At 40.3% G+C, this 27237-nt stretch overlaps 1 protein-coding gene and 1 long non-coding RNA gene across 10 annotated transcripts in view; one reads left to right on the top strand and one right to left on the bottom strand.

Moving 5' to 3' along the window:
* Window positions 1–13501, bottom strand: part of LOC140202852 (uncharacterized) — a 53276-nt gene extending 39775 nt beyond the window's left edge. For 2 of the 5 annotated variants that reach the window (XR_011887215.1, XR_011887218.1), the window contains exons 1-3: window positions 13287–13501; window positions 5720–5843; window positions 1788–1890 (exon numbers count right to left, since the gene is read on the bottom strand). This is a non-coding gene — a long non-coding RNA (uncharacterized lncRNA). Of the gene's footprint in view, window positions 1–1787; window positions 1891–5719; window positions 5844–13180 lie in introns of all 5 variants that reach the window. The other 3 variants (XR_011887219.1, XR_011887217.1, XR_011887216.1) reach the window with 2 other exon arrangements.
* LOC140202851 (protein MTSS 1-like) overlaps window positions 13051–27237 on the top strand; it is a 303060-nt gene continuing 288873 nt past the window's right edge. For 2 of the 5 annotated variants that reach the window (XM_072268311.1, XM_072268314.1), the window contains exon 1: window positions 13068–14031. In XM_072268311.1, coding sequence (XP_072124412.1) covers window positions 13960–14031 — 72 coding nt within the window. In that variant the 5' untranslated portion in view covers window positions 13068–13959. Of the gene's footprint in view, window positions 14032–27237 lie in introns of all 5 variants that reach the window. The other 3 variants (XM_072268315.1, XM_072268312.1, XM_072268313.1) reach the window with 3 other exon arrangements.

Raw genomic sequence — 27237 nt, forward strand, 5'->3', positions numbered from 1 at the left:
TTCAGAAAATGTACAGATAGTCATATTTGTCACAAATCTTGACATAATATTTATCTGAGGTATCCACTTATAGAAAGGAAAGAAAGAACAATCAAAAGAAGAAAACTATGTACAAAGTAGGGAGTGATCTTTTTTTTAAAACAACATATTCATTGACTTGTGAGAATAAAATCAGGCCTATGAGGTGTTATGTAGTTAAATCATTTTTCCCAGTATGAATCAAATTATTTCAACTTGTGGTTAACAGATGCTGTTATCTTTTCCATTTCAAAATATTTCAAAAGCTTCTTGAGTTTCACTCAGCTTATTTTTTTTTAATCACTTTTGTTCTTGGATCCCTAATTCTATGAATTGTATTTTCTGCTATCTTCTTTATCAGTTTCCACGCCAGTATTTTCATTGATTTAGATCCACTTTCATAGTGTCTGTTTCAGAAATATTAAATTTTTTCGAATTTCTTTAGTAGCCAAACTATTAATTTCATTCCTAATTTTTAAAATTTCCTCTAGTGTATCCTGTGCCAAACTCAATTTGTGTTTTTTTCTAGTTCCTTCAGCTTATTTTGTAATTCCTCGAATGTTTTATTCCTTATTTTTTTCTTATATGAAGATATCGCTATAATTTTCCCTCTTAAGACAGCCTTCATAGTATCCCATAGAATGGGAGGTGAAACCTCTCCGTTATCATTGAATTCTAAGTAAAGACCAATTTCTTTTCTTAATTTGTTCCTTAAAATAGAAATCATTGAGTAGACTTGAATTTAGTTTCCAAATAGTATTCTTTGGTTGTAGGTCAAAATCAACAGATAAATATATAGGTGCATGGTCACTTATATCTATTGTCCCAATTCCACAGGTGTTTATTTTTGCTTTATCTTTTCCAAATGCTATGAAATAGTCTATTCTGGCATATACGGAATGGGGGGCAGAATAATGAGTGTAATCCCTTCTCTCAGGGAAAAGATCCCTCCATATATTAATCAGACCAACATCCTCAAAAAGAGTGTTAACTTTCTTATGTAAGGACTTTGTTTCATAAGTTTTTCTATTGGAAGAGTCTAACTTTTGGTTGTTATTGTAAATTTAAGTCTCCCCCACATATCAAGAGACCTTCTGTTTCCGTTACCGTAATATTAGTAATTTTCTGGAAGAAACTAATATCACTTCCTGGGGGTGCGTATATATTCAATAATTTAACTGGATTTCCGTCTGTATTCTCCCTTAGCAGAATATATCTGCCCTCCTTATCTCCCATTTCAAATACTTTTTCAAAATTCAGCTTGCTTGAGATGAGAATAGCAACTCCTCTTCTATGTCCTGATTTATATGAGGAGGAAAACAAATTAGTGAAGCCCATTCTCTTTAATTTTCCATGCTTATCATCACTTAAGTGAGTTTCCTGTAAATATACTACATGGGCTTGTTCTTTTTCATTTTTGATAGAATTTTACTTCGTTTGATTGGATTTAACAGCCCATTGACATTAAAAGAAATGAATTTTACTTTGTCCTTAGCCATGTTATTTATCTGTTAGTATATCATTGAAATTTGCAGAATATATCTTAGTCGATCTACTCCCTGAACAAATAAGAACCAAGAAACGCGAATAATAAAAAAAGGTAACGAAGGTGTGATTCCAAGGCTGGGGTCTCTAGATGACCATGGGTTGAGCTAGAGAAAATGCCTAGCCGTGGGGGATAGCCCCTTCTACCTGTGAGTTGAGGCCCCCCGCTTACAGAATGTAGGCAAAGTTCAGGGTTATATATTTATATAAAATTGCTTACTCACCAAAAATCAACAGGCCGGCTTTCACCCGAGACCTGATCGGCCACCTGGGAAATTGGGATGCGACAGCCCGACTCATGCGCACGGTCAGCCTCAGCAGTGACACCTACCGGAGCAAAAGAGCAGGGCAGCTCTATTTCAAGGGGTCACATTCTGCTAATCACCATCAGCATGTGCAGGATTGGGAAAGATCTAACTGCCACCCATCAATAAGAGGTAATTAAATCTTATTGTAATGACGTACTTCGAGACACCCATAAAACCCTTTGCTGCAGTCAAAGGGCAGCGGTGACTATATCACATCAATTTAGAAGAGTGCCAACCACATTATCAAGAATAATCATCATCCTTTGGTGTTTGTGCTTCATATCTTCTATTCAGCATTAGGGTAAAAAAAAAATGGTCAGCCTAATTATGCCATATGGAAAGGGAAGGTGGACATCATGGTCAAGAGGTGACGCCAAACGTCGTCAGGAAGCGGCAAGGACAGGGAGAGAACAAGAATCTGATGAGGCCAGGGCCGCACGACTCCAGGATCAAAGAGTCAGGACAAAAAAATGATGAGAAGAAGAAGAGACAGAGGAGGAGAGGCATGCACATCTCCAGGATCAGAGACAAACAACAAACAGCAGAAGAACTGAAGAGACGGGGGCTGAAAGGGCTGCACGTCTCCAGAATGACAACAAGAGGCACATGGGTGGTAGATAACCAGAAATGATGCCATCAAAATTGTTCTTCGTTAAATGAGGAGCAGCTATATTTGCTTTGCTACGCGTCGTTCTTCTTTAATAAACTGAGGTTTTCTACTACAGTTTCCAAAGCAAAGCGATAACAACAGCAGTCAGGAAAATGTAATGTTCATTCTGGTCAAAGCAGACTGCACTACCCTCTCTCAAAGGGTGCCCCAACGGGTCACCCCGTTGTCTAGTATAGTATTAATGGCAAGACTCTCAGCAGTGTGGAGGATCAGAGGGATCTTGGGGTCCGAGTGCGTAGGACACTCAAAGGTGCTGTGCAGGTTTAGTCTGTGGTTAAGAAAGGATATGGTGCATTTGCCTTCATCAATCGTGGGACTGAGTTTGGGAGCCAAGAGGTAATGTGGCTGCTATATAGGACCCTGGTCAGACCCCACTTGGAGTACTGTGCTCAGTTCTGGTCACCTCACTACAGGAGGGATGTGGTGCAGAGGAGATTTAAAAGGATGTTGCCTGGACTGGGGATCATGCCTTATGAGAATAGGTTCAGAGAACTCAGCCTTTTCTCCTTGGAGCGACAGAGGATGAGAGGTGGCCTGATAGAGGTGCATAAGATGATAAGAGGCATTGATCGTGTGGATAGTCAGAGGCTTTTTCCCAGGGCTGAAATGGCTCATACAAGAGGGCACAGTTTTAAGGCGCTTGGAAGTAGGTACAGAGGAGATGTCAGGGTTAAGTTTTTTTTACACAGAGAATGGTGAGTGCATGTAAAGGGCTGCCGGCGATGGTGGTAGAGGCAGATATGATAGGGTCTTTTAAGAGACTCCTGGGCAGGTACATGGATCTTCGAAAAATAGAGGGCGATGGGTAACCCTGGGTAATTTCTAAGGTAAGGACATGTTTGGCACAGCTTTGTGGGCTGAAGGGCATGTATTGTGCTGTGGGTTTTCTATGTTGCTAAAAGCTCCCAATGGCGTGTGTCTCAAATAGCCTCTGACAACGAAGTCCAGCTCCTGGCCTTCATGTGTGGTTTGGCTAGTAAGTCCTGCAGAACCATTTTTACTGACAGGAGAAGGGGCAAAGAGGTTCTGCAACACTTCATGGAGAGCAAAGAGCATGACAAAGTACAGATGTAGTCTTTGGTCATCCACTGCAACCAAGGAAGATCCCAGGTTGTGACAACTACTTGCACTACTGGACTCAGACTTTCAAAGTTGAAAGAGTGGAAATGCCCCAGTGCAATGGCTTTTCCACTTTAAAAGTTCTCTCACTCAAGTCTCCTGTCATCGTTAATGACAACAGAAAACCAACCATTAATTGATGTAGGAATTCATCCAGTGTACAATGCCATGTATTTTGTAAATGAACCAAACCAGCGCAAACATCATATAGATAATGGACTGCCTTCATGCAATGCTTTCATCCTCTGAACCTTCATTTTCATTGTAAGATTCAAGGTGATTGTCAACAGCTTCAAATTTTACATAGTTCCTTATCTGAGGCAATGAAATCATTTCATTTTCACTCCTGACCCTTTCTGGCATCTCCAAATCTGAAAGCCTGAAACCACAGTGAGCAAAACAGTTCAGAATTGTCTTACTCCTCAATTTTCAACAACTACCAGTGACAAAAATCACTTTTTTAACACAAACATATGCAAATGGCACTATTTAAAAACTGTTCGCTCTAAGCACGTTGTAGTGTTTAACAGCCGAACCAGTGAACGTAGCTGATGCTAGTTAGAAACTATTTGGCAACAGTCTCCTGTCCCAATTAAGCTGCATAGTGTCCCAAATAAACTAAGGGAATCCCAGCTTTTTTGTCGATTAGTATTTATTCTGTAACAGTTTCCCAAATTAGCAGCTGCCTGAATTAACTCAAATAACCAGAATCCACTGTATCATAAAGTTACCATGCTTCATTTCTGAAACACAACAAAATTTTATCTGCAGTGCAGATGAAACTGTAAGGTGTGTCAACCTTGATCTGAAATATCAAGGGTGATAAATCATTAGGATGGTTGAAGGAGGCCTGTTGTATGTAATTGGTAAGATGGCATTGTAACTTCATAATAAAACAGTAAGGTCAGCGGTTTGAATGTTAAGTCAGTTCATATTAAATTTACAACTGTGGTTAATAAGAACCTCTTAAACTACATAATAAATATTTCAAATAAAGTGATGGGGAGAGAGGCCAGACAAAAGCACTGGAAATTTTTAAATTGCGCCGACTTCTATAATTAGAAAACTCAGATTTTCAGAATAATATACATTAATAGGCTGAATAGCCTTCACAGATCCTTGCCTTTCTGTATTTACTAATGAATAGAAACCTTTCAGATTTGAAGTATTTATTATGTGCAGCCTATGTAAAAGGTACATTTTAGAAATGATGTAGAAACCTAACTTCCTTGGATTGTGTTTACAAACTTCTGGCAACTGGCCTGTGGGTTACATAAATTCCTTACTGACAGACTGCCAAAGAGTGAAGATAAAACCAAGATCGAAACAGCAGCAATAGCTAAGTGCATTACATCAAAAAGATGACTAGCAGCAAGCTGATCTCAGCTTCTAAGATTGACACACAGACACAAGCAGTATTATGTGAAAGTTTAGCTTCTGTGCCAAGTCAGGGCAGCTGAAGGAGTATTGGAGTTCTAGCAATGAACAGGGTAGGTGGTGTGTTATAAGATACAATGATGGATGGTGACATTTGACAGGGAAAATGAAAGGATGAATTATGAAAATCAGAGAAAGACAGAAGAGTGCTAAATGCTCCAAGTATATGCAAATTAAAGTTGTGACCATCTGTTCTCCACATGACATGTTCCTAAAGCAGCACATTTGAATTTGGAAAATCATACTGTGGAAACACACAGCACTATACTACACAGCACAGCACAATACATGCAGATCATGTCTCCCCAAATATTAGCAGGCATTTAATAATAAGGGGAAGATAAATACACTAATCAATTTCTGACACAACTGCATCAAATTTATTGTCATTTAATTCTATACATGTATATAACATATATAACTATATAATGTGTATAGAAATGAGACGGTTCTTTGAACCAGGGTGCAAAGCACAGTAGTACACATAACACACATATCACATGATAACTTATGAAGGATGAAATCTACAGATGAATCACACATAAATAACAAACTAAAGTGCATTAATAAAGTGGCCCATGAGACCATGAAAACAACTGAAATTTCATGGTGATACACTTGCCTTGCAAATGGCTTCATCTTAGATTTCCAGCATTTGTCGTATTTTGCTAATGTCCAAATTTATATTACTGATTTAAATTCATCGACGCAAGCCGATCATTGTGTTCAAGGAATCACCCTGCTTCCTTAGGAAAATAAGACATAGAAGCAGTTAGGTCATTTGAACCACTGAGTCTGCATCACCATCATGGGTGATTTATTATCCCTCTCAACCTCATTTTCCTGCCTTCTTGCAGCAACCTTTGATACACCGATTAATCAAAAAACTATCAATCTCTGCTTTAAATAGACCCAATGATTTGGCCTCCATAGCCATCTGTGGCAATGAATTCCACTGATTCACCACCCTCTGGCTAAGTGTACCCATTAAATAAATTCCTCTACATTCCTGTTCTAAATGGACTTCCTTCTATTTTGACGTGTGTCCTGGACTCTCCCACTATAGGAAACACATTTGCCATGCCCGCCTTATCTAGGCTTTTTGATATTTGATAGGTTTCAATGAGATTCCGTGCCCCCCCCCACCAGCATCTTTCTAAACTCCAGTGCGTATAAGCCTAGAGCCATCAAATGCTCCTCGCATGTTAATGCTTTCATTCCCAGAATCCAATCTTGTGACCCTCCTCTCAACCCTCTCCAATGACAGTACATCCTTTATAGATAAAGAGAACTAACACTGCACACAAGTGCAGTCTGATTAATGCCTTATAAAGCCTCAGCATTACATGTTACTTTTATATTCTAGTCTTCTAGAAATGAATGATAACATTGCATTTGCCTTCCTTACCACGGACTGAACCTATACATTAATCTGAAGAGAATCGTACACGAAGACTCCCAAATCCTTTTGCACCTCTGATGTCTGATTTTTCTCCCTATTTAGAAAATTGGCGATGCCTTTATTCCTTCTACCAAAGTGCATGAACACACACATCCCTACACTATAATCCATCTGCTTCTTCTTTATCCATTCTCATAATCTAAGTCCTTCTACAGACTTCCTGCTTCCTGAACAATCCTTGTCCCCCCATCTTTGTATTGCCCACAAATATGGCTACTTCCTCTTGTGACAATATTGACTGCTTCCAGATTAAAGGACCATGGCTACCCAGTACTATCAATTACCTTGATAGGTGCTAATACTCAAATATTTGGAAGGATGTTCAACAGCATGAGACTTGAACCAGATTTTCTTTTGGGGAACTTTCAAATTTCAATGGGGTGTGCTTGGCAAGTTAGATGCGAAGTTAGATTTTAGATTTTAAAAGAATTGAGGTTTACTGAGACCATGTAAGTAAGTGGAATTAAAGCCAAAATCAGATCAGCCATGTTTGTAATGAATGGCGTATCAGGCTTGCAGAAACACACGTACCATTTTTGTCTTATTGCTTGTTTCCTTTGGAATACAATTTAGACCAGGGAGTGAACTTGAGACTTTTCATGCTTTTATGTCTAAATTGATTGGTTTTAGTTGATCACAGCATCAGCCTGTTGAGTCAGTAAAAAATATACTGATTATGCTGGACAGCAAATTTTTTTTCCCAGAAGTGTTGCTTCCTCAGAAATTATTTGAGGTTATGACAGACCGCTTGAGGCTGAACACAAATATAATTTCAGACTACTTGTATAACAAGAAACAAGAAATTAACTTTAATTGACTATAGTGTGTTTAATTGCACCACAGTGCTGACACTTTGCAATAGTTCAACTAAGCTAAAAATGTTTTGTTGATTATTTTCATTTGTACTCAGTGTCTGAGGCTTCTCGTTTAAGTGTCCAATAATAATCGGCCAGCATTGATGGATTCCAGTTGCTCTGATACCATTTCTCCATGACTGCAACATCTTAGTAAGCCTTTCATCATGCTCATCACTGACAGTACCAATATTTGCAGGGAAGTCTAAATGGGAGTGCAGAAGATGAATCTGCAGTGATATGTTGCACCTCATGGCTTGAAGCATGTTGTTAATCAGATGCACATAGTTTGGTGCTCTGTAGTTGCCAAGAAAATTTTCAACAACATCCTTGAATGCCTTCCATGTGATTTTCTCTGGTCCCACCAGTTCTTTGAATTGCCTGTCATTGATGACCTGTTTGATTTATGGACCAACAAAAATGCCTTCTTTAATGCCATTCTGGGAAACATCTTTCTCAAATATCAAAATCCTTTACCTTCCTTGTTCATTGCTCTCACAATTTTTTTCTTAAGCTCCAGTTTAACCTGAGGTTCAGGAAAAATATCTTTTCTGAGTCTACAAGTGGCTTATGTGCCACACTTTTCTGCCCAATTGCTTATGGAATGCCAAATCCTTTTTACTATAATGAAAGTCTTTAGCACGGTTGTTCCATTTACAAAGGAAACAACAGGACTTGGTTTATCCGAGCTGCTCTCCTAGCAACAATGCTACTAGTTTCAGATCACCATAGATGTTCCAGTTGTAGTTGCTATACTGTATGTTTCAAAAAGACTACCAGATCTCTGTAGTTTTCTTTCATGTGTACTGTGTAGTCAATTGGCATTGAAGGGTGGACATTCTCGTTTCAGGTTTAAAACTGAAGAATCAATAAAAGGGTGCCAATGTTGTGGGTCATGCTGGCAACCCAAAGCATGACTGGACAAGATAGAACTTTTCAGCTTACATTGTGGGCAACATTTTAATTAACTTTAATTATGAACTGAAATAATAAATATAGACCATTCCAAAGAAAGTGCTGCTATAGGGAAGTTTCATGGTGATTTTCATGATCAGCAGCCCATAATCCGTAAGATATACTTAAAAGTATCCAAGAAGCAAAATCTTTGTTATCTATTGTTAGTTGAATATATGGAATATAACACCAGAAGGAATAAATTAATATAATTAGGCTCAAACGTAGGTTGAATATATGATGTCAGGTTTGCTGTATTGTCACTTTGTAATTTCTTATGATTTAAGTGTTTAATAAGAAATAATTATTGTAAACAGAATCGATAAAAAACACTACCATCCATTAACTTAGGTCAAAACCTCTTTGCAAAATATGAGCTAATTTTCTTCCAGTTTACAAATGATCATCAATATTCAAGATATAACATTGAATACCTTGAATTAATTTAGTAATTATATGACTGTTTGATATTTCTAAACAAACCAAGTTTTCACTCTGAAATATTCACATTCATTTAAACCTTTCCTTTGGATTATTGTCTTATAACCAATTTATTGTAAACCATTACAGTCTGTGGAACTCTAATGTGTCATAATTAAACAAAACTGAAGCAATCCTTTCTTATTTATGAAACATTGACTCTGACATTGTATTGTTCTCTACTTTATGTTATAGCATCTCATTTCATTTTAATACGTTGCGGGGTGTGCAAACCCTGTGGTTATTGTCCATGCCTAATTTTGAAGTCAATAAGAATCAATCACATTGCTGTGGGCCTGAACAAATATTGGTTTGACAGATACTTGGATGATCAGTTAGAATCTGTTTTTATCGATACTGTTTACAATAATTATTTCTTATTAAACAATCTTGAATCATAAGAAATTACATAAAGTAACAATACAGCAAACCTGACATCATCTATTCAACATACCTTTGAGCCTAATTATATGAATTTATTCCTTCTGGTGTTATCTTCCATATATTCAACTAATAATGGACAACAAAAATTTTGCTTCTTGGATACTTTTAGGTATGTTTTACGGACTTACCTGATTCCTTATTTAGTGTCAGAGCTCTGGACTTGAGCAAGGGAAATTATTTCTTAGAGGAGATTGGTGTGCTAGAGAAGATTTTAATGATTTTGCAAGACTGATTCCAAGGAGTGATTCAGTAGGCTAGGCTTGGATTCTGTAGAGTGTATTGGAATGTGGGGAAGTCTCATCAAACCTTACAAGTAACTTAGTCCACTCAAACAAAGATTAATACATTTCTGGATATAGAGATAGAATAGGAAATTAACACTGAAAGCACTGTGACCATGATTAAACAATAAACAAGAAACCGGAGGAACTCAGGCATCTGAGTTACTCTTCGTGATTTTTATAAATGACCTGGATGAGGAAGTGGAGGGATGGGTTAGTAAGTTTGCTGATCACACAAAGGTTAGGGGTGTTGTGGATAGTGTGGAGGGCTGTCAGAGGTTACAGCACGACATTGATAGGATGCAAAACTGGGCTGAGAAGTGGCAGATGGAGTTCAACCCAGATAAGTGTGAGGTGGTTCATTTTGATAGGTCAAATATGATGGCAGAATATAAGACTCTTGGCAGTGTGGAGGATCAGAGGGATCTTGGGGTCCGAGTCCGTAGGACGCACAAAGCAGCTGTGCAGGTTGACTCTGTGGTTAAGAAGGTGTATTCGCCTTCATCAATCGTGGAATTGAATTTAGGAGCCGAGAGGTAATGTTGCAGCTATATAGGACCCTGGTCAGACTCCACTTGGAGAACTGTGCTCAGTTCTGGTCACCTCATTACAGGAAGGATGTGGAAGCCATAGAAAGAACGCAGAGGAGATTTACAAGGATGTTGCCTGGATTGGGGAGCATGCCTTATGAGAATAGGTCGAGTGAACTCGGTCTTTTCTCCTTGGAGCGACGGAGGATGAGAGGTGACCTGATAGAGGTGTGTATGATGATGAGAGGCATTGATCATGTCGATAGTCAGAGGCTTTTTCCCAGGGCTGAAATGGTTGCCACAAGAGGACGCAGGTTTAAGGTGCTGGGGAGTAGGTACAGAGGAGAGGTCAGGGGTAAGTTTTTTTACTCACAAAGTGGTGAGTGCGTGGAATGGGCTGCCGGCAAGGGTGGTGGAGGTGGATACAATAGGGTCTTTTAAGAGACTTTTGGATAGGTACACGAAGCTTAGAAAAATAGAGGGCTAGAGGTAAGCCTAGTAATTTCTCAGGCAGGGACATGTTCGGCACAACTTTGTGGGCCGAAGGGCCTATACTGTGCTGTAGGTTTTCTACGTTTCTATGTCATTTATGGAGGGAAATGGATTGTCGATGTTTTGGGTCAAGATCTTTCACCTGGAATGGCAACTGTCCATTACCCTCTATAGATGTTGCCTAACCCACTGAGTTCCTCCAGCTCCAGGTTCCAATAACTGTGATCTCAAAGCACTCAATCTCTAATTCCTGCTCTCTGAAGAAATGACTTCATATCTCTTTTGTGAAAGTCCTCTCCTTCTGCCTAGAATATGGCCCCTGTTCATAAATACTTCAACCAGGGGAAAACAGAGTTCTGCCAACAGCCTTGCCCAGTACCAAGAGCCTGGTATCCAGGGGACCAAGCCACAACAACCTGCTATCACCTTCACCCATCCAGCCTCCGCCTACCCTCATGGAAGTTTGTGCCCCATGGAAGAATTAAAATGTGAAAGAAAACGTTGAAGTCAAATGGGTCGAGGACAGTGGAAACTGACAGACCAATTAATTGTCTTTGTTCTTGCTATGGGGTTGAAGGAATGGAGACTGCCATTTTGTGAACTGAAGCTGTTTGGCTTGATCAATGTTTTAAAGTAGACACAATGATGCTCCAGGTAATCTGCTGGACCAGAAATCATTTCCAATTTTCCCCCCATTCTTCTTTACAAACCTGCTCAAGCTCTTGTCAGATTGCATGGGGATTATGAGGGAACAACCCTTTTCAAGTCCAGCCACAAATTCTCAATTGGATTGAGGTCTGGACTCTGACTTGGCCACTCCAGGACATTAACTTTGTTGCTTTGGCTTTATGCTTGGGGTCATTGTTTTGCTGGAAAATAAATCTTCTCCCAAGTCACAGTGCTCTTGCAGACTGCACCAGATTTTCCTCTAGGATTTCGCTGTACAGTATTTTGCTGTGTTCATTTTACCCTCACTTTCACAAACTTTCCAAGGCCTGCTGCAGTGATGCAGCCATTACCATGTTTCCTGGTAGGAACAGTGTGTTTTGGACGATATGTGGTGTTCGGCTTACGCCAAGCAAAGTGTTTAGTTTGATGGCCAAATTTTGGTTTCATCAGACCACAGAACCTTGTTCCAGCTGACTTCAGAGTCCTCCACATGTCTTCTGGCAAACGCTGGCTGAGATTTCATGTGAACTTTTTTCAAAAGTGGCTTTTTCTTTCCCACTCTTCCACAAAGCTGCGACTAGTGAAGCACCCGGGGAACAGTTGTTGTATGCGCAGTCCCTCCCATCTCAGCTACTGAAGTTTGTAACTCCTCTAGCGTTGTCATATGTCTCTTGGTGGCCTCCCTCATTAGTCTTCTTGCACAGACACAGTCTTTGAGGGTGGCCTGCACAGGGCAGATTTATAGCTGTGTCATATTCTTGATGATTCACTTAACTGTAGCCCAAGGGATATTCAGTGACCTTGAAATTTTCTTGTATCCAGCCCCTGACTTGTGCTCCACCCTCGAACTCATGACTGCAGATTGAGAAACGGCACTGAACAAAGCAATGTGAAGTGGGTATCAAAAAAATTAAAGAAATGGTGATGTCAGACAATGTACTCACACATAAAGATCTACATTGTCCATTGAAGCTTGCCATTCATTGCTTAGGATGCCAACATGTCCAGAAGAAAGGTGTCCAGCACTGTTAGGACTTCCTGCAGTCCCAAAGTCAACTCCTACAACCATCATGGAGGTCCTAGAACCTGTGACTGTTTCACAGCCACAAATGTCTCCTGCCAAGCAGAGTGACCGCAGTTGTCAGGAAAGATATCCCACAAAAGTAAGAAGGCCTGAATGGAACAATTTAAGATTTTCAATGCTGTGAATTGTATCATATAGTACACTAATGTATACTGTATATAAAGTTGAGATGCATTCTATAGTTTGTTGGAGTTCATAGCTAAGCAGGGAGGAGTGTTGTATATTTAATATTTCAGTAATATTTGAGAAATACTGTAAACATGTTGTTTGATTAATCATTCTTTATTTATATAATGCATTTTGGGATATATGTAAAAGCTCATCAATGGCACATCTCATCATGCCATCACGCCGTAACTGCACATCTTGCTTAAAATAAAAATGAAATTAGAAACATAATTCCCACTTCCTTACTTCTATCTCAATTAGTTTTACATGTTCAAGTAACAAAACATAACAGAGACTAACCTGAAGCATTTGTTCACTCTCACCCTACTGGGCACACGAATAATTTTTCTCCTACATCGTCAATTTCAATTCTTCAATAGATTTTGAGCACAGATGGACATTCGCACTCTCTATCCAACGCCAGAACCCCAAATGACATGCACCATCCAGCCAATCCCAGAGTCCCGGAGCCCACATACCAACGCCCAATGTCCGAGCCCCGGCAAGTGCAATCCAACGCAACACCGGAGGCCTAAAGGGAACACACACCATCCAACCAACACTGGAGTCTCAGAGAGGGAGCACACCATCCATCCAAAGCCAGTCCCAGAGGACGCGCGCACCACCCATCCAAGGCCGGAGCCCCAGAGAACAAACACACCAACCATCAAACGCCAGAGCTCCAGAGGGCAAGCGCACCATCCATCCAACATCCGTGCCCTAGAGCCCAAACACCATCTACCCAACGCCGGAGAACCAGAGGGAGCGCACCATCCATCCGAAGCCAGTCCCAGAGGCCGAGCGTACCACCCATCCAACGCCGGAGCCGGAACCGATCGCGGTTGAAAGCCGTGGCGTGACGTCAGGTTACCCTGCTCTCCTGCGGGCTGTGACGAGCGCCAGTGGGGTATAGTATCATGAAGCCGAGCCGAAAAGGCGGTCGAATCGGCCGAGGCCGCTCGGTTTCGGTTGATTGGTGAGCTTTTACTTTGAGGCAGGAAGGGAGGGGGAGCTTCCTCATACTCCACCCCTCTGCTCAGGTTTTGTATGTGTGTGGGGAGGATCATTTCGTGCACCGAGTTGCTGCAGAGAGCAGTCTTATTTTTAACCTCCACCCCGTGTGTTATTTTTACACGATCTGCCGCATGATGTCGACAGACAGAACAATGGATATTCTCAGCATTGCGGGGTAAATGCTGACCGCAGGGAATAAGAGTGCGTTTTCGTTTTGCAATCGTCCAACAATTACCCCTCATCATTAGCCTTTTGCCTCCCACCACCCTTCCCTCTCCCGTAAGAAGCTTTTACTTTTAATTAGACGAACGATCATATCTGCTCGGCGGGTTGAGGGTTTGCGAAGGTTTTCCATTCCCTCCCTCTGAAGATACTGTGAAGGTATTTTATCCTTTCGTTTGTGGAGCCCAGCTGTGTTTTTATTGGAAAAATGGAGGCTGTTATAGGGAAGGAATGCAGTGCGCTTGGTGGATTGTTTCAGACCATCATCGGCGACATGAAGGTTGGTGTCTTTATATCCATATGCCTCTTACAAAGAATAAATTAAGCTAAGGTTAATTTGTTTTTTTTAATTGGTAGAACCCTGATTGTTTCCATGCAAGAGAGCATTGGCCAGTAGATATGGTAGGCTGTTTGTGATGGAAACAGCTGTGTGTACTTTACAGGTTTCTGAGGACATTAATGCGATGGCGAATTTAAAAAAAAATCTAAATTTTACAATTCAACACACACAGCATACTGGGGGTCGCAGTAGGTCATGCAGCATCTATAAGGCGAATAAACAATTATTGTAATAAACTAAATTGTACAGCAAAATGCTTTAAACTCGCTGGCGTTCAGGTTGTAAATCCTTTTCAACTTTAATCATTTTGCAAGAACAGTACAGTAACCAGTTGGTAAACTGCACCTGTCACTTTCTAATAACATGCTTACTGTACACAGGTGGATTTCTTCGCTTTCCGTGCATATTCCATGCACATAAGTGGATCATGAATCGTCTATTTCAACTGTAGAAATAAATATCCTTAAGCAATTTGATTTGCAGTGACCGAATATTTAAACTGCAATGCTACAAACGAATTCCATTTAATGATGAGCGTTAAAGTGCTGTGAAATTGTCTGGTGTCTTGACTTTCTTATTCAAATTTCATATTCTTTGAAATATTTAGACAAATCAAGTTAATATTTTTATAGCTTAGTTGACTTCCTGTAGTCAACTAAAAGCTGTTAACAGCTTTAAGTGGTTTGTGCAGTTTCGTTGACTATCATGGAGATACTGGATCTTATGCTTGATTGAAATGTGAAGACGCATTTTTGGAAAGGCCAATCTACTAATTTGCATTGTGGAAAGCTTTGTATTCTGTGTGTTTTTATTTTCATTGTATCTACCTTCATATTTTCATGTACTGTGATGGTAATCATTGAGAAGGATAATGTAATAACTTTTAATTAAAATGAACACTTGGTTAAAGTTTAGACTATTTAGGTATGTCATTTTTTTATATCTAATTTCCATGATGTTTATTTTTGGTGGAAAAAAATTCTTGCTGCCTTTGGGGTAACTAACCTGATTTAACATTGGAATCATTGACTTTACCACTAGAAACTGCATGGGTTAGGTAATTTCATTTCTGATTTCAAAAGGAATTTTTTTTGGACTGTGCCTCTCTTTTTCTACTTCTGAAGAATGAAACAGGAACATCCTTGGGTCAGTCAACCTTCTGGTGAACGAAACAGATCTAATTGTTGACTGTTACTGGATAATAGTTTTAGTTACCCTTTCTATCTAGACATTATTGAGAGGAGATAGTTTGTCCTTAGTTTGGTGAATGGGGGCAAATCAAACAAGCATGAATATATTTTAGCTTTTGAACCATTGTTAAGGATCCTCGTTTTATATTTAAGAGAATAGGTGCTAATACTGTCTATTTTTCTTGCCTAACTTTGGCAATGGTCAGAAATCAATTGTACCACAGGCTGAGATCAGTTAGGCAGCCCAGTGAGTAAAGAACCTGCAGCCTTGTCTCAGTGCCACAGTTTCATGGTATCCTCAGTTATATCACATTAAATATGAATTTAATTCCCAAATCTCTCTTTACATCAAAAAAGGAACCAATGTTTGTTTCCTTTTCAGTATGTCTTTTCACTTATGAATGTTTACTTCTGGGGATAGATCCACAGTGTTTGCCCTTTGGCCTTCATTCAAGTCTTCAATTTTCTTTCATCAGCCTAGATATTAGGTACCAACTGGCCATTATACTGAGGAGCTGGAATTGATCCACTTCCTGATTTCGTTTGCCATCCATCCACCCCCTTGCAATTTCCAGATGTCACCTGGTAGCAATCAAATTGGTAATCTAGATGGGTTCTCAATCTCAGTCACTACACTGCAGACACTTTAAACAACTTTTTATAAAGCTGTTTACATGCTGGTATTTATGCACATTTTATTCCTTATCCATACTTGATTTTTATATAATTTATTATAATTGTCAAATATTTTTTGTATGTCATGCCAACAAACTGCAGCAAATTCTAAATACATGTAAATTTGTCTGGTGAAAATGGATGATCCTTTTACTTCCTCTCATTAAGGGTAGGTGGCACCCATACTATCATTCTCCACCTAGATTACTTTGTAAATGCAGGCACTGAATGTGGAGTTAAAGGTCATCGTTCTTCTGTCAGAACAACTTGTGTTGATGTGGCAGTATTATATAAAGCCTCTCTAGGTTGCTGAAGTTTTTTGCTTCTGTGGTTTTATTAAATGAAGACTGATAAAGGTCTGAAAGACTGAATCCATTTGCAATTCTGCAAAACTTTACATTTGTTTGAGTTTGTAGGTAGTCATAAATGCAAATACATAAGTTACTTTAATTTCCATCCTTTAGCAATCAGATTGGACTGACTCATAATGGAATCTTGAAGCAGGTGGCCGCAGTTGGTGAACGGGATTAGTTTGAGCAGTGTGGGGGCAGGAAGGTTCTACACCTGTTTGTGACAGTTTAGTGATCTTAAAGAAACACAACAGGTTTTTTCTATTTGGACACCGTTTTCCTTCTGCTTTTGGTCCCCAGGTAATGCATCAATTATTTCCAGGCTGCTTCTAATATCACTCTTAAATCACTTGATAGGAAAGGAGGTATGAATCATACAAGTATGAGAATGGTGCATTGGGAGGATTAATTTCTCCCTGCATGCTCTTCTACCCCCACAATACAAAATAATCAAGTTTGAAGACCAGAAACTTATTTGTGTTGAAGATCACAAACTAAATTCTGCCTATCAATCCTGCATATTACACACTTAGTTAATTTATTTAGATACAAGCCTATAGACTTGGTGTGCAAAAGTAGTTGTGAATGTGTTGTGGTTAAGTAGACTAAAGTTCACAATAAGCCTATGAGCCTCTGCCTGGAGCTTGTACGCTGCTAGTTTGAATTTGCAAAAGAGTGATTATTGCTGCAGCTTTATTCTGCATTAGCTTCAAATTAAATCAAGAATACATTAGCCGATGACTTGTCTGTTGACATGGTACATTGTCTGCTATGGGTACTGCATGGCAGCAGTTCATGTATGTGATACTCTGAGTATATCTGGAGGTACTAAGATGCTTGGTGATTGTACAATAGGGAGATCTTCAGCGGGGAAAAGGATCACCATTTAAGACCATAAGATACAGGAGCAGAAGTAGGTCATTTGGCCCATGGAGTCTGCTCCGCCATTCAATCATGGCTGATCCAATTCTTCTAGTCATCCCAACTCCCCTGCCTTCTCCCCATACCCTTGGATGCCCTGGCTAAACAAGAACCTATCTACCTCTGCCTTAAATGCACCCAATGACTTGGTCTCCACAGCTGCTCGAAACAACAAATTCCACAGATTAACCACCCTCTGACTAAAGTAATTTCTCTGCATCTCTGTTCGAAATGGACGTCCTAAGTCCTGAACTCTTGTCCTAGACTCCCTTACCATGGGAAGTAACTTTGCCATATCTAATAAAAGTTGCTGGTGAACGCAGCAGGCCAGACAGCATCTCTAGGAAGAGGTGCAGTCGACGTTTCAGCCCGAGACCCTTCGTCAGGTCCTGAAACGTCGACTGCACCTCTTCCTAGAGATGCTGCCTGGCCTGCTGCGTTCACCAGCAACTTTTATGTGTGTTGCTTGAATTTCCAGCATCTGCAGAATTCCTGTTGTTTGCCATATCTAATCTTTTGTTTCTGTGAGATCCCCCTCATTCTCCTGAACTCCAAGGAATACAGCCCAAGAGCTGCCAGATGTTCCTCATATGATAACTCTTTCATTCCTGGAATCATTCTCGTGAATTTTCTCTGAATCCTCTCCAATGTCATTATATCCTTTGTAAAATAAGGAGCCCAAAACTGCATACAGTACTCCAAATGTGGTCTCATGAGTGCCTCAACGTCACATCCCTGCTTTTATATTCTATACCTCTAGAAATGAATGCCAACATTGTATTTGCTGCCCTCACCACCAAGTCAACCTGGAGGTTAACCTTTAGGGTATCCTGCACAAGGACTCCCAAGTCCCTTTGCATCACTGCATTTTGAATTCTCTCTCCATCTAAATAATAGTTTGCCTGTTTACTTCTTCCAGCAAAGTGCACGGCCATACACTTTCCAACTTTGTATTTTATTTGCCACTTCTTTTCCCATTCCTCTAGAGTATCCAAGTCTCTCTGCAGGCTGTCTGTTTCCTCAACACTACCTGATCCCCTTTGTATCATCGGCAAATTTAGCCACAAATCCATTAATCCCATAGTCCAAGTCATTGACATACATTGTAAAAAGCAGTGGCCCCAACACTGACTCCTGTGGAACTCTACTGGTAACTGGCAGCCAGCCAGAATAGGATCCCTTTATTCCCACTCTGTGCTTTCTGCCGATCAACCAATACTCCACTCATGCTAGTAAATTCCCTGTAATTCCATGGGCTCTTATATTGCTAAGCAGCCTCATGTGCAGCACCTTGTCAAAGGCCTTCTGGAAATCCAAGTACACCACATCCACTGCATTTCCTTTGCCTACACTGCTTATAATTTCCTCAAAAAATTGCAGTAGGTTAGTCAGGAAGGATTTTCCTTTCAGGAAACCATGCTGGCTTTGGCCTATCTTGTCATGTGCCTCCAGGAACTCCGTAATCTCATCCCTGACAATCGATTCCAACAACTCCCCAACCATTGGTGTCAGGCTAACAGATCTGTAGTTTCCTTTCTGCTGCCTCCCACCCTTCTTAAATGGCGAAGTAACATTTGAAATTTTCCAATCATCTGTTACAATGCCAGAATCTATCGATTCTTGAGAGATCATTGTTAGTGCCTCCGCAATCTCTCCAGCTACTTCCTTCAGAACTTGAGGGTGCATTCCATCAGGTCCAGGAGATTTATCCACCCTCAGACCATTAAGCTTCCTGGGCACCTTCTCAGTTGTAATTTTCGCGGCACATATTTCACTTCTGTGATACACTTGAATGTCCAATATACTGCAGATGTCTTCCACTGTGAAGATTGATGAAAATACACATTCAGTTCCTCTGCCATCTCTGCGTCTCTCTCCAGTGTCATTTTCTATTGGTCCTATATCTACCCTCAACTCTCTTTTACCCTTGATATACTTAAAAAAGCTTTTAGTATCTTCTCTGATATTAGTCGCCAGCTTCCTTTCATAATCCATCTTTTCCTTCTTAAACCAGTTTAGTTTCCTTCTACAAGTTTTTAAAAGCTTCCCGATCCTCTGTCTTGCCACTAGCTTTGGCTTCATTGTATGCCCCTCTCTTTTGCTTTTACTTTGGCTCTGACTTCACTTGTCAGCCACAGTAGTGTCGTCGTTCCATTTAAAATTTCTTCTGTGCTTTCTAATCACTGACTGAGAAGTTGTTGAACCAGGCTGCCGTCCAATATGCCAATTAGATTTTAAATAGAGTTTGAGAATGGATAAAGTATATATGGCAAGAAATACTCTGTTTTTAGAGCTTGACTATTTCGATTGACTCTCCTTCATTAACATGCAAATAAAGAGACTTGTGACCTTCAAAGCTGACCTGAATTTAATTGGATTCCATGTACTTATATTTTTTATTTGGCGATTCAGTATAAAGTAGGCCCTTCTGGTCCTTCAGGTGAGGCAGCCCCAGCAACCCCTGACAAACTCAATTAACCCACCCTAATCACAGGACAATTTGCAATGACCAATTAACCTACCTGTCTGTGGACTATGGGAGGAAACCAGAGCACCTGGTGAAAACCCATGCATTCTACGGGGAGAACGTACAGAGGTGCCTTACAAAATGGTGTCAGAATTGAACTCCGAACTCCGGAGCACCCTGAGCTGTAACAATGCTAAACTCTATGTTACTGTGGTGCAAACTTAAGTTGATTAGAGTTCATACGAGTCAAATGGAAGGTAGTCCGTTTTCTGGAAATGATAGCACTAGCTTTAAACTCCGCATACCTTTGCTTTGTGGCTTTAATTTCCATGACTTCAGTGTTTACTTGTCCTGTTAATTATACTTTTCTGTACAATATCTTTTAGAAACAGAAAATCTACAGCACATTTCAGGCTCTTCGGCCCATAATGTTGTGCGGACCATGTAGCCTACTCCAGGAACTGCCTAGATTTTCCATACTGCATATTTTTCTAAGCTCCATGTACCCATCTAAGAGTCTCTTAAAAGATGTGGCAATGGGTCTAGTGTAGGATACAAAACGAGTTTTGTTTTTCACTTTGTTGTGGTAATATTGTTCAGCTGAATATAGCAACTTTGTCAATGATGACACAGTATTTGGGTTTTTTCTCATTCAATAGGGAATGGTAAAAATCTAAAGTTACAGCAAAGCCTTTACTGCTGTAACTTTTGGAGGTATTTCTGTGTATTTTCAATATTCTTTCAAAATTTTTTAATTGAAATTTTCAGGTTTTGAGAGTTGTTTTTCTTGCCTCCTCACCCCTTACCCAATTTTAAAGCTAGCGGATGGGATTTCTTATCCCTTCCCTCAGTACAGCAAAATTGTAACACATCGTCTTGATTCAGACTGCTGAACAAAATAGTGGCCTCTGCTTTGTTTAGCCCATGACAATGACTCTAATCTTATGCAGACTGCTTTGTCTGGTGTTGCATATGTATGTCTAAACCGATCAAAGGCCAGCATTGACAGGAGGTGTGCTTTTTGAGGGACTAGATCAGGGGTCCTCAACCTTTTTTGCACTGTGGACCAACGGACAAGAGTAGCAGTCGAATACATTGCGTTTACCCCGCAATGTATTGCCAACATGCCAACGGACAAGAGTAGCAGTCGAATACATTGCGTTTACCCCGAGAAAGACTACCATGAAGCCTTGCGCGGGCACCTGTATGCGCATGTGTGTACGTGCTGTTTTTTTTCTACAAATCGTTTTTGCCGATTCTGTCCGGGGGGAGGGGTGGTGTTTATCACGGCCGGAATATAGGTGATAAATGGCTAATACACTCAATTTTGTTTCTAAAAGGGTTTATCTAACGAACTTAATATTAAACACACAGCGCATATTTTCCTCGCATGAATATAGTGATAAGTCAATTATCAGGTGAGGACAGGGGAGCTTGAAGTAAGTGTTGAACAAACTTCCAGTAGAAGTGGTAGAGACGGGTTCAATATTTTCACTTAAAGAAAAATTGGATAGGTATATGGACAGGAAAGGATTGGAGGGTTACAGGCTGAGTGCAGGTCTGTGGGACTAGGTAAGAGTAGCGTTCAGCACAGACTAGAAGGGCCGAGATCACCTGTTTCCGTGCTGTAATTGTTATATGGTTATGTAAGTCACTTATAAGTCAATAGCATCATAACATTTTAAGTAACGTTTGGATATTAAACACACAGCACATATTTTCCTCGTATGAACATATAAAATCATTGCAACACACCAATATCGCTGAATCAGTGGGAGCCCTGGTCTTGTTTCCCTGCAACAAGACGGTCCTATCGAGGGGTGATGGGGGACAGCGATACTCGAAGGGGGTTCCTTATGTCTGGTCTATTCCGCATTTTAGTTTTGGTTGCATTCATTGCAGAAAACCTCGCTTCACAACGATATGTTGGAAATGGAAGCAACGTTTTCGGTGCTTTCGTGGCTACCTCAGGATATTTAGCCTTTGATCAAGAATGCCAGAAGAGATGTTATGTCAAACATACTTTTCAGCCCACCGTCATTTGCAAGCTCGAGGAGTTGATCTCTTTCCCGCGCTGACATGGATGACGTGTGGGTGATGACCTCGCCTGCATTCAAGCTCCGCAGGGCATGACAGGGAATGAGGAAAGGTTTCCTCGCGGCCTGGTAGCACATGCTTTGCGACCCGGTGGTTGGGGACCGCTGGACTAGATGTAAAAAGGAGTGAGAGGAGTTAAAAAGCTTCTGTCAAGCCTTTCAAGAAATTTGCAAGGTTTAATGCAGTATCTGTGATCAACCAATATTCTGTTCACTTTACCCTAGTTGTGTACTTTAAATCTACCTTCAATTATTTGAATGTCTTGTGGATTTTTGGATGTATTAAGAATGAGCCTGTTAGACTGAACATAATGTTTTATTTGGACCTGGAGATAAAAAAAAATTGCCAGGAAAAATCTGTTTCCATTGAAAGATCTCTAATTGCCAAACCTGTCATCCTTGTAATGTTTTCATTCACCTTGATAATAAGGGAGATCCCATGGTAATAGCTCAAAATAAGGCTTTTTTAAAAGAAAGGAGCTGTGGATCTGAGTTAGTCTTCATTAGTAACCTATTTGTGTCAGATCCATTGAGAGTTCAGGCACTTCTGTGCTGAGTCCACTGTGAAAATACTGAATGATGTAATTATAGAATGTCTCCGGAAAGAAAATTTTCCAATAGTTATTCTGTCTCTTTCTCTGATAGTTGTTAGAAAAAAAAACTGATTAATTTAAATCTATATTGTCCTTTGTAAAATTTGCCAGTAAGTTTGGTATTAGTTCGACCATTTTTGACTGGAAACTTTGAAGATGTTTAATGTTTATAAATATTTTTGTGATGTATTGCTATTAAAGTGCTTGGAGATTTCAGATATAATTGTTGTTTAAACTTGGTTGTGATATTGAGGTGAACAGAGGGTTGATGGGACAAGAAAATTGGGGATGAAATGCCCTTGAAAGGGGTTCATAGAATCAGAATTATTATCACTGGCATGTGATGTGAAATTTGTTAACTTAGCAGCAACAGTTCAATGCAATACATAATGTAGCAGAGAAAAAAATAAATAAAATAAAAACATTTACAATACATAAACAGGTAAATTAAGTATGTTGAATAGATTTTTAAAAAGTGCAAAAACAGAAATACTGTATATTTAAAAAAAGTGAAGTGTGTCCAAAAATTCAATGTCCATTTAGGAAGCGGATGGCAGAGGGGAAGAAGCTGTTCCTGAATCGCTGACTGTGTGTCTTCAGGCTCTTGTACTTCCTTCCTGATGGTAGCAATGAGAAGAGGGCATGCTGTGGGTGCTGGAGGTCCTTAATAATGGACGCTGCCTTTCTGGAACACTGCTCCTTGAAGACGTCTTGGGTACTTTGTAGGCTAGTGCCCAAGATGGAGCTGACTAAATTTACAGCCCTCTGCATCTTCTTTCGGTCCTGTGCAGTAGCCCCCGCACCCCCCCCCCCCGTACTGGACAGTGAGGCAGCCTTTCAGAATGCTCTCCACAGTACATCTATAGAAGTTTTTGAGTGTATTTGTTGACATGCCAAATCTCTTCAAACTCCTAATAAAGTATAGCCTTTGTCTTGCCTTCTTTATAACTACATCAATATGTTGGGTCCGGGTTAGATCCTCAGAGATCTTGACACCCAGGAATTTGAAGCTGTTCACTCTCTCCGCTTCTGATCCCTCTATGAGGATTGGTATGTGTTCCTTCGTCTTACTGTTCCTGAAGTCCACAATCAGCTCTTTCGTCTTACTGACATTGAGCGCCAGATTGTTGTTGCAGCACCTCTCCACTAATTGGTATATCTCTCTCCTGTACGCCCTCTCGTCACCACCTGAGATTCTACCAACAATGGTTGTATTGTCAACAAATTTATAGATGGTATTTGAGCTATGCCTAGCCACACAGTCATGTGTATACAGAGAGTAGAGCAGTGGGCTAAGCACACATCCCTGAGGTGTGCCAGTGTTGATCATCAGCGAGGAGGATATGCTGTCACCAATCCTCACAGGTTGTTGTCTTCCAGTTGGGAAGTCGAGGATCCAATTGCAGAGGGAGGTACAGGAATAGGAATATATCATTTTGCCCTTTGAACATTGAATTAGACCAATAAGAGATCAGTTTCATTTGACAGCTGTTGCTCCATATCCTTTTGGAATGATTTAAAAACTTTAATTTCCAAAATACTTGGTCTCCCTCTTGTTTTCATTGACCTATTGTGGACATAATTATTTTCAAAAGAGAGCTAAGGTTTGTTGGCTGCGTTGTTGTTGCTATGGTAACTGAGGTGCTGGGATACCAGCGTGAGTTTAATGTGCCCAGATGTTGTAATATAAGTCCAGGGCAGTATGTTGGTGCTCTACCATTTTAAAGTATGCAGTTTACACACTGTTCTTTCTCATCTTTGTGTTTGAATTTACCCAGTGAGCACTGCCATTCTGCTTATATCTGGTATTAAGAAAGAAATGAGTGTGAATCCCCCATATCAATGGAACATTTTATAAACAAATCTGACTTCTTCAATCTGCCATGCTATTTCTTTAATTAGTAAGCAAGAAAAAAGCATGCAGTGATGACCAACAAGGACAATAGAACTCATTAAATCTTAAAACAGACATCCCTATACTGTGTCACCAATGAATACTGATCAATTGCTGCTCAATCTCCAGATTATAATAGCTGGTGCTTTATGTGTTGATTTGTGCTGCTAATAAGAATATCTTGTATACCTCCTGGCAGCTCAAATGACTGCTGTTGCGTATCTAATGACAGACTACAATCTATTCTTTATGAATGTAAGATAATTATAATATGATTAAGCAAAGTGGCATTGCTTTTGGATAGAAGCCATTTTTATAGGTCAACTTTTTTAACCAGCAGGGCAACTTAAGGACAGCCAGCAGATGTAATGTATGTGGGTATATAAGAGACGTTTGGTAAGATACTTAGCAGAGGTTGTTTGTTACATATTTTTGTAGTAGTTATATATGAGAAAAGTCAAAAGTTTGGTTTAAGGCTTGAAGACTGTAGAAATAAATGTTCCACTTTCAGCTGGGCAAGATGCCACAATTGCTGCTAACCAACCTCTCAGCTATTTACATTCTGAAGTGGTGACTTTGAAGGACAAGAGTACAATCAATCCAAATTACTGACAATAAAACATGAAGTGGGAAGGTAAAAGAGTTTAAGTGAACTAAAAGCTATCAAATACCATATATTATGGGAAGATGTGAAATTCTAGTGCAAGAAGATTGTTTTAGAATGACACAAAACAAGTTAACATTAATGTACAGAACATAGAATAGTACAGGCCTGTTGACCCACAATGTTGTGCCGACCCTCAAACCCTGCCTCCCATATAAGCCCCCACCTTAAATTCCTCCATATACCTGTCTAGTAGTCTCTCGAAACTTCACCACTGACTCAGGCAGTGCATTTCACGCACCAACCACTCTCTGAGTAAAAAACCTTCCTCTAATATCCCCCCTGAACTTCCCATCCCTTACCTTAAAACCATGTCTTCTTGTATTGAGCAGTGGTGCCCTGGGGAAGAGGTGCTGGCTATCCACTCTATCTATTCCTCTTATTATCTTGTATACCTCTATCATGTCTCCTCTCATCCTCCTTCTCTCCAAAGAGTAAAGCCCTAGCTCCGTTAAACTCTGATCATAATGCATACTTTCTAAACCAGGCAGCATCCTGGTAAATCTCCTCTGTACCCTTTCTAATGCTTCCACATCCTTCCTATAGTGAGGCGACCAGAACTGGACACAGTACTCCAAGTGTGGCTTTACCAGAGTTTTATAGGGCTGCATCATTACATCGCGACTCTTAAACTCTATCCCTCGACTTATGAAAGCTAACACCTTATGAAAGTTTTCTTAACTACCCTATCCATCTGTGAGGCAACTTTCAGGGATCTGTGGGCATGTACCCCCAGATCCCTCTGCTCCTCCAAACTACCAAGTATCCTGCCATTAACTTTGTACTCTGCCTTGGAGTTTGTCCTTCCAAAGTGTACCACCTCACACTTCTCCGGGTTGAACTCCATCTGCCACTTCTCAGCCCACTTCTGCATCCTATCAATGTCTCTCTGCAATCTTTGACAATCCTCTACACTATCTACAGCACCATCAACCTTTGTGTCGTCTGCAAACTTGCCAACCCACCCTTCTACCCCCACATCCAGGTAGTTAATAAAAATCACGAAAAGTAGAAGTCCCAGTACAGATCCTTGTGGGACACCACTAGTCACAACCCTCCAGTCTGAACGTACTCCCTCCACCACGACCCTCTGCCTTCTGCAGGCAAGTCAATTCTGAATCCACTTGGCCAAACTTCCCTGAATCCCATGCCTTCTGACTTTCTGAATAAGCCTACCATGTGGAACCTTGTCAAATGCCTTACTAAAATCCATATAGATCACATCCACTGCACTACCCTCATCTATGTGCCTGGTCACCACCTCAAAGAATTCTATCAGGCTTGTTAGACACGATCTGCCCTTCACAAAGCCATGCTGACTGTCCATGATCTGACCATGATTCTCTAAATGCCCAGAGATCCTGTCTCTAAGAACCTTTTCCAACAGCTTTCCCACCACAGACGTAAGGCTCACTGGTCTATAGTTACCCGGACTATCCCTACTACCTTTTTTGAACAAAGGGACAACATTCGCCTCCCTCCAATCCTCCGGTACCATTTCCGTGGACAACGAAGACATAAAGATCCTAGCCAGAGGCTCAGCAATCTTTTCCCTCGCCTCATGGAGCAGCTTGGGGAATATTCCGTCAGACTCCGTACAGAAGGCACTGGTACACATTGACAGCGAACAGTTAGAAAGGCAGATGATACCTATGACCTTGATTGCAAATGAATTCAAGATTGAAGATCCCTCTTATGATGTTTACAGGGTTTTGGCAAGATGACATACTGTATAGAGAACTATGCAGTTCTCACCCCTGAATCTCTGGGCGGATATAGTTGGAGGTGGTGCAGTGTAGATTCATTGGATTAATTCCAGGGTTGAGAGGGTTATTCTGTAATGGAACAATGAGTGTGATTTGCATGTACTCAGTGGAATCAGCATGTACTCAGTAAAGTGACGAATGATCTGATTGAGCATACGAGTTTGGAAGAGTGATTAATAGGGTAGATGTAAAGTTATACTCAATATTGTATATTAAATTTTAATTTGTTTGTACAGCATAGCTTCAAATTTTTAGATACTTTGCTGTGGAGGAAACCGGATGTGAATCGCCATGTATGGATTCCATCCTCTTTATGTACAGCTGGAAATGTCCCATGGTTTTATGTTTTAGAATTGAGTTCTACCCATGACTCTTCCACCAGTGAAAGCAACATGGAGATTTGGATACCCAAAACTTGAGCTGGGCTTTGGCACATTTAGTTTATTATAAAGAATGTAAAAAGAATCTTAAGAAAGAAATTAGAAAAGCTAAAAGAAGATATGAGGATGCTTTGGCAAGCAGGGCGAAAA

The sequence above is a fragment of the Mobula birostris genome, chromosome 9, assembly GCF_030028105.1.
Source record: "Mobula birostris isolate sMobBir1 chromosome 9, sMobBir1.hap1, whole genome shotgun sequence".
Classification (NCBI taxonomy): Eukaryota; Metazoa; Chordata; class Chondrichthyes; order Myliobatiformes; family Myliobatidae; genus Mobula; species Mobula birostris.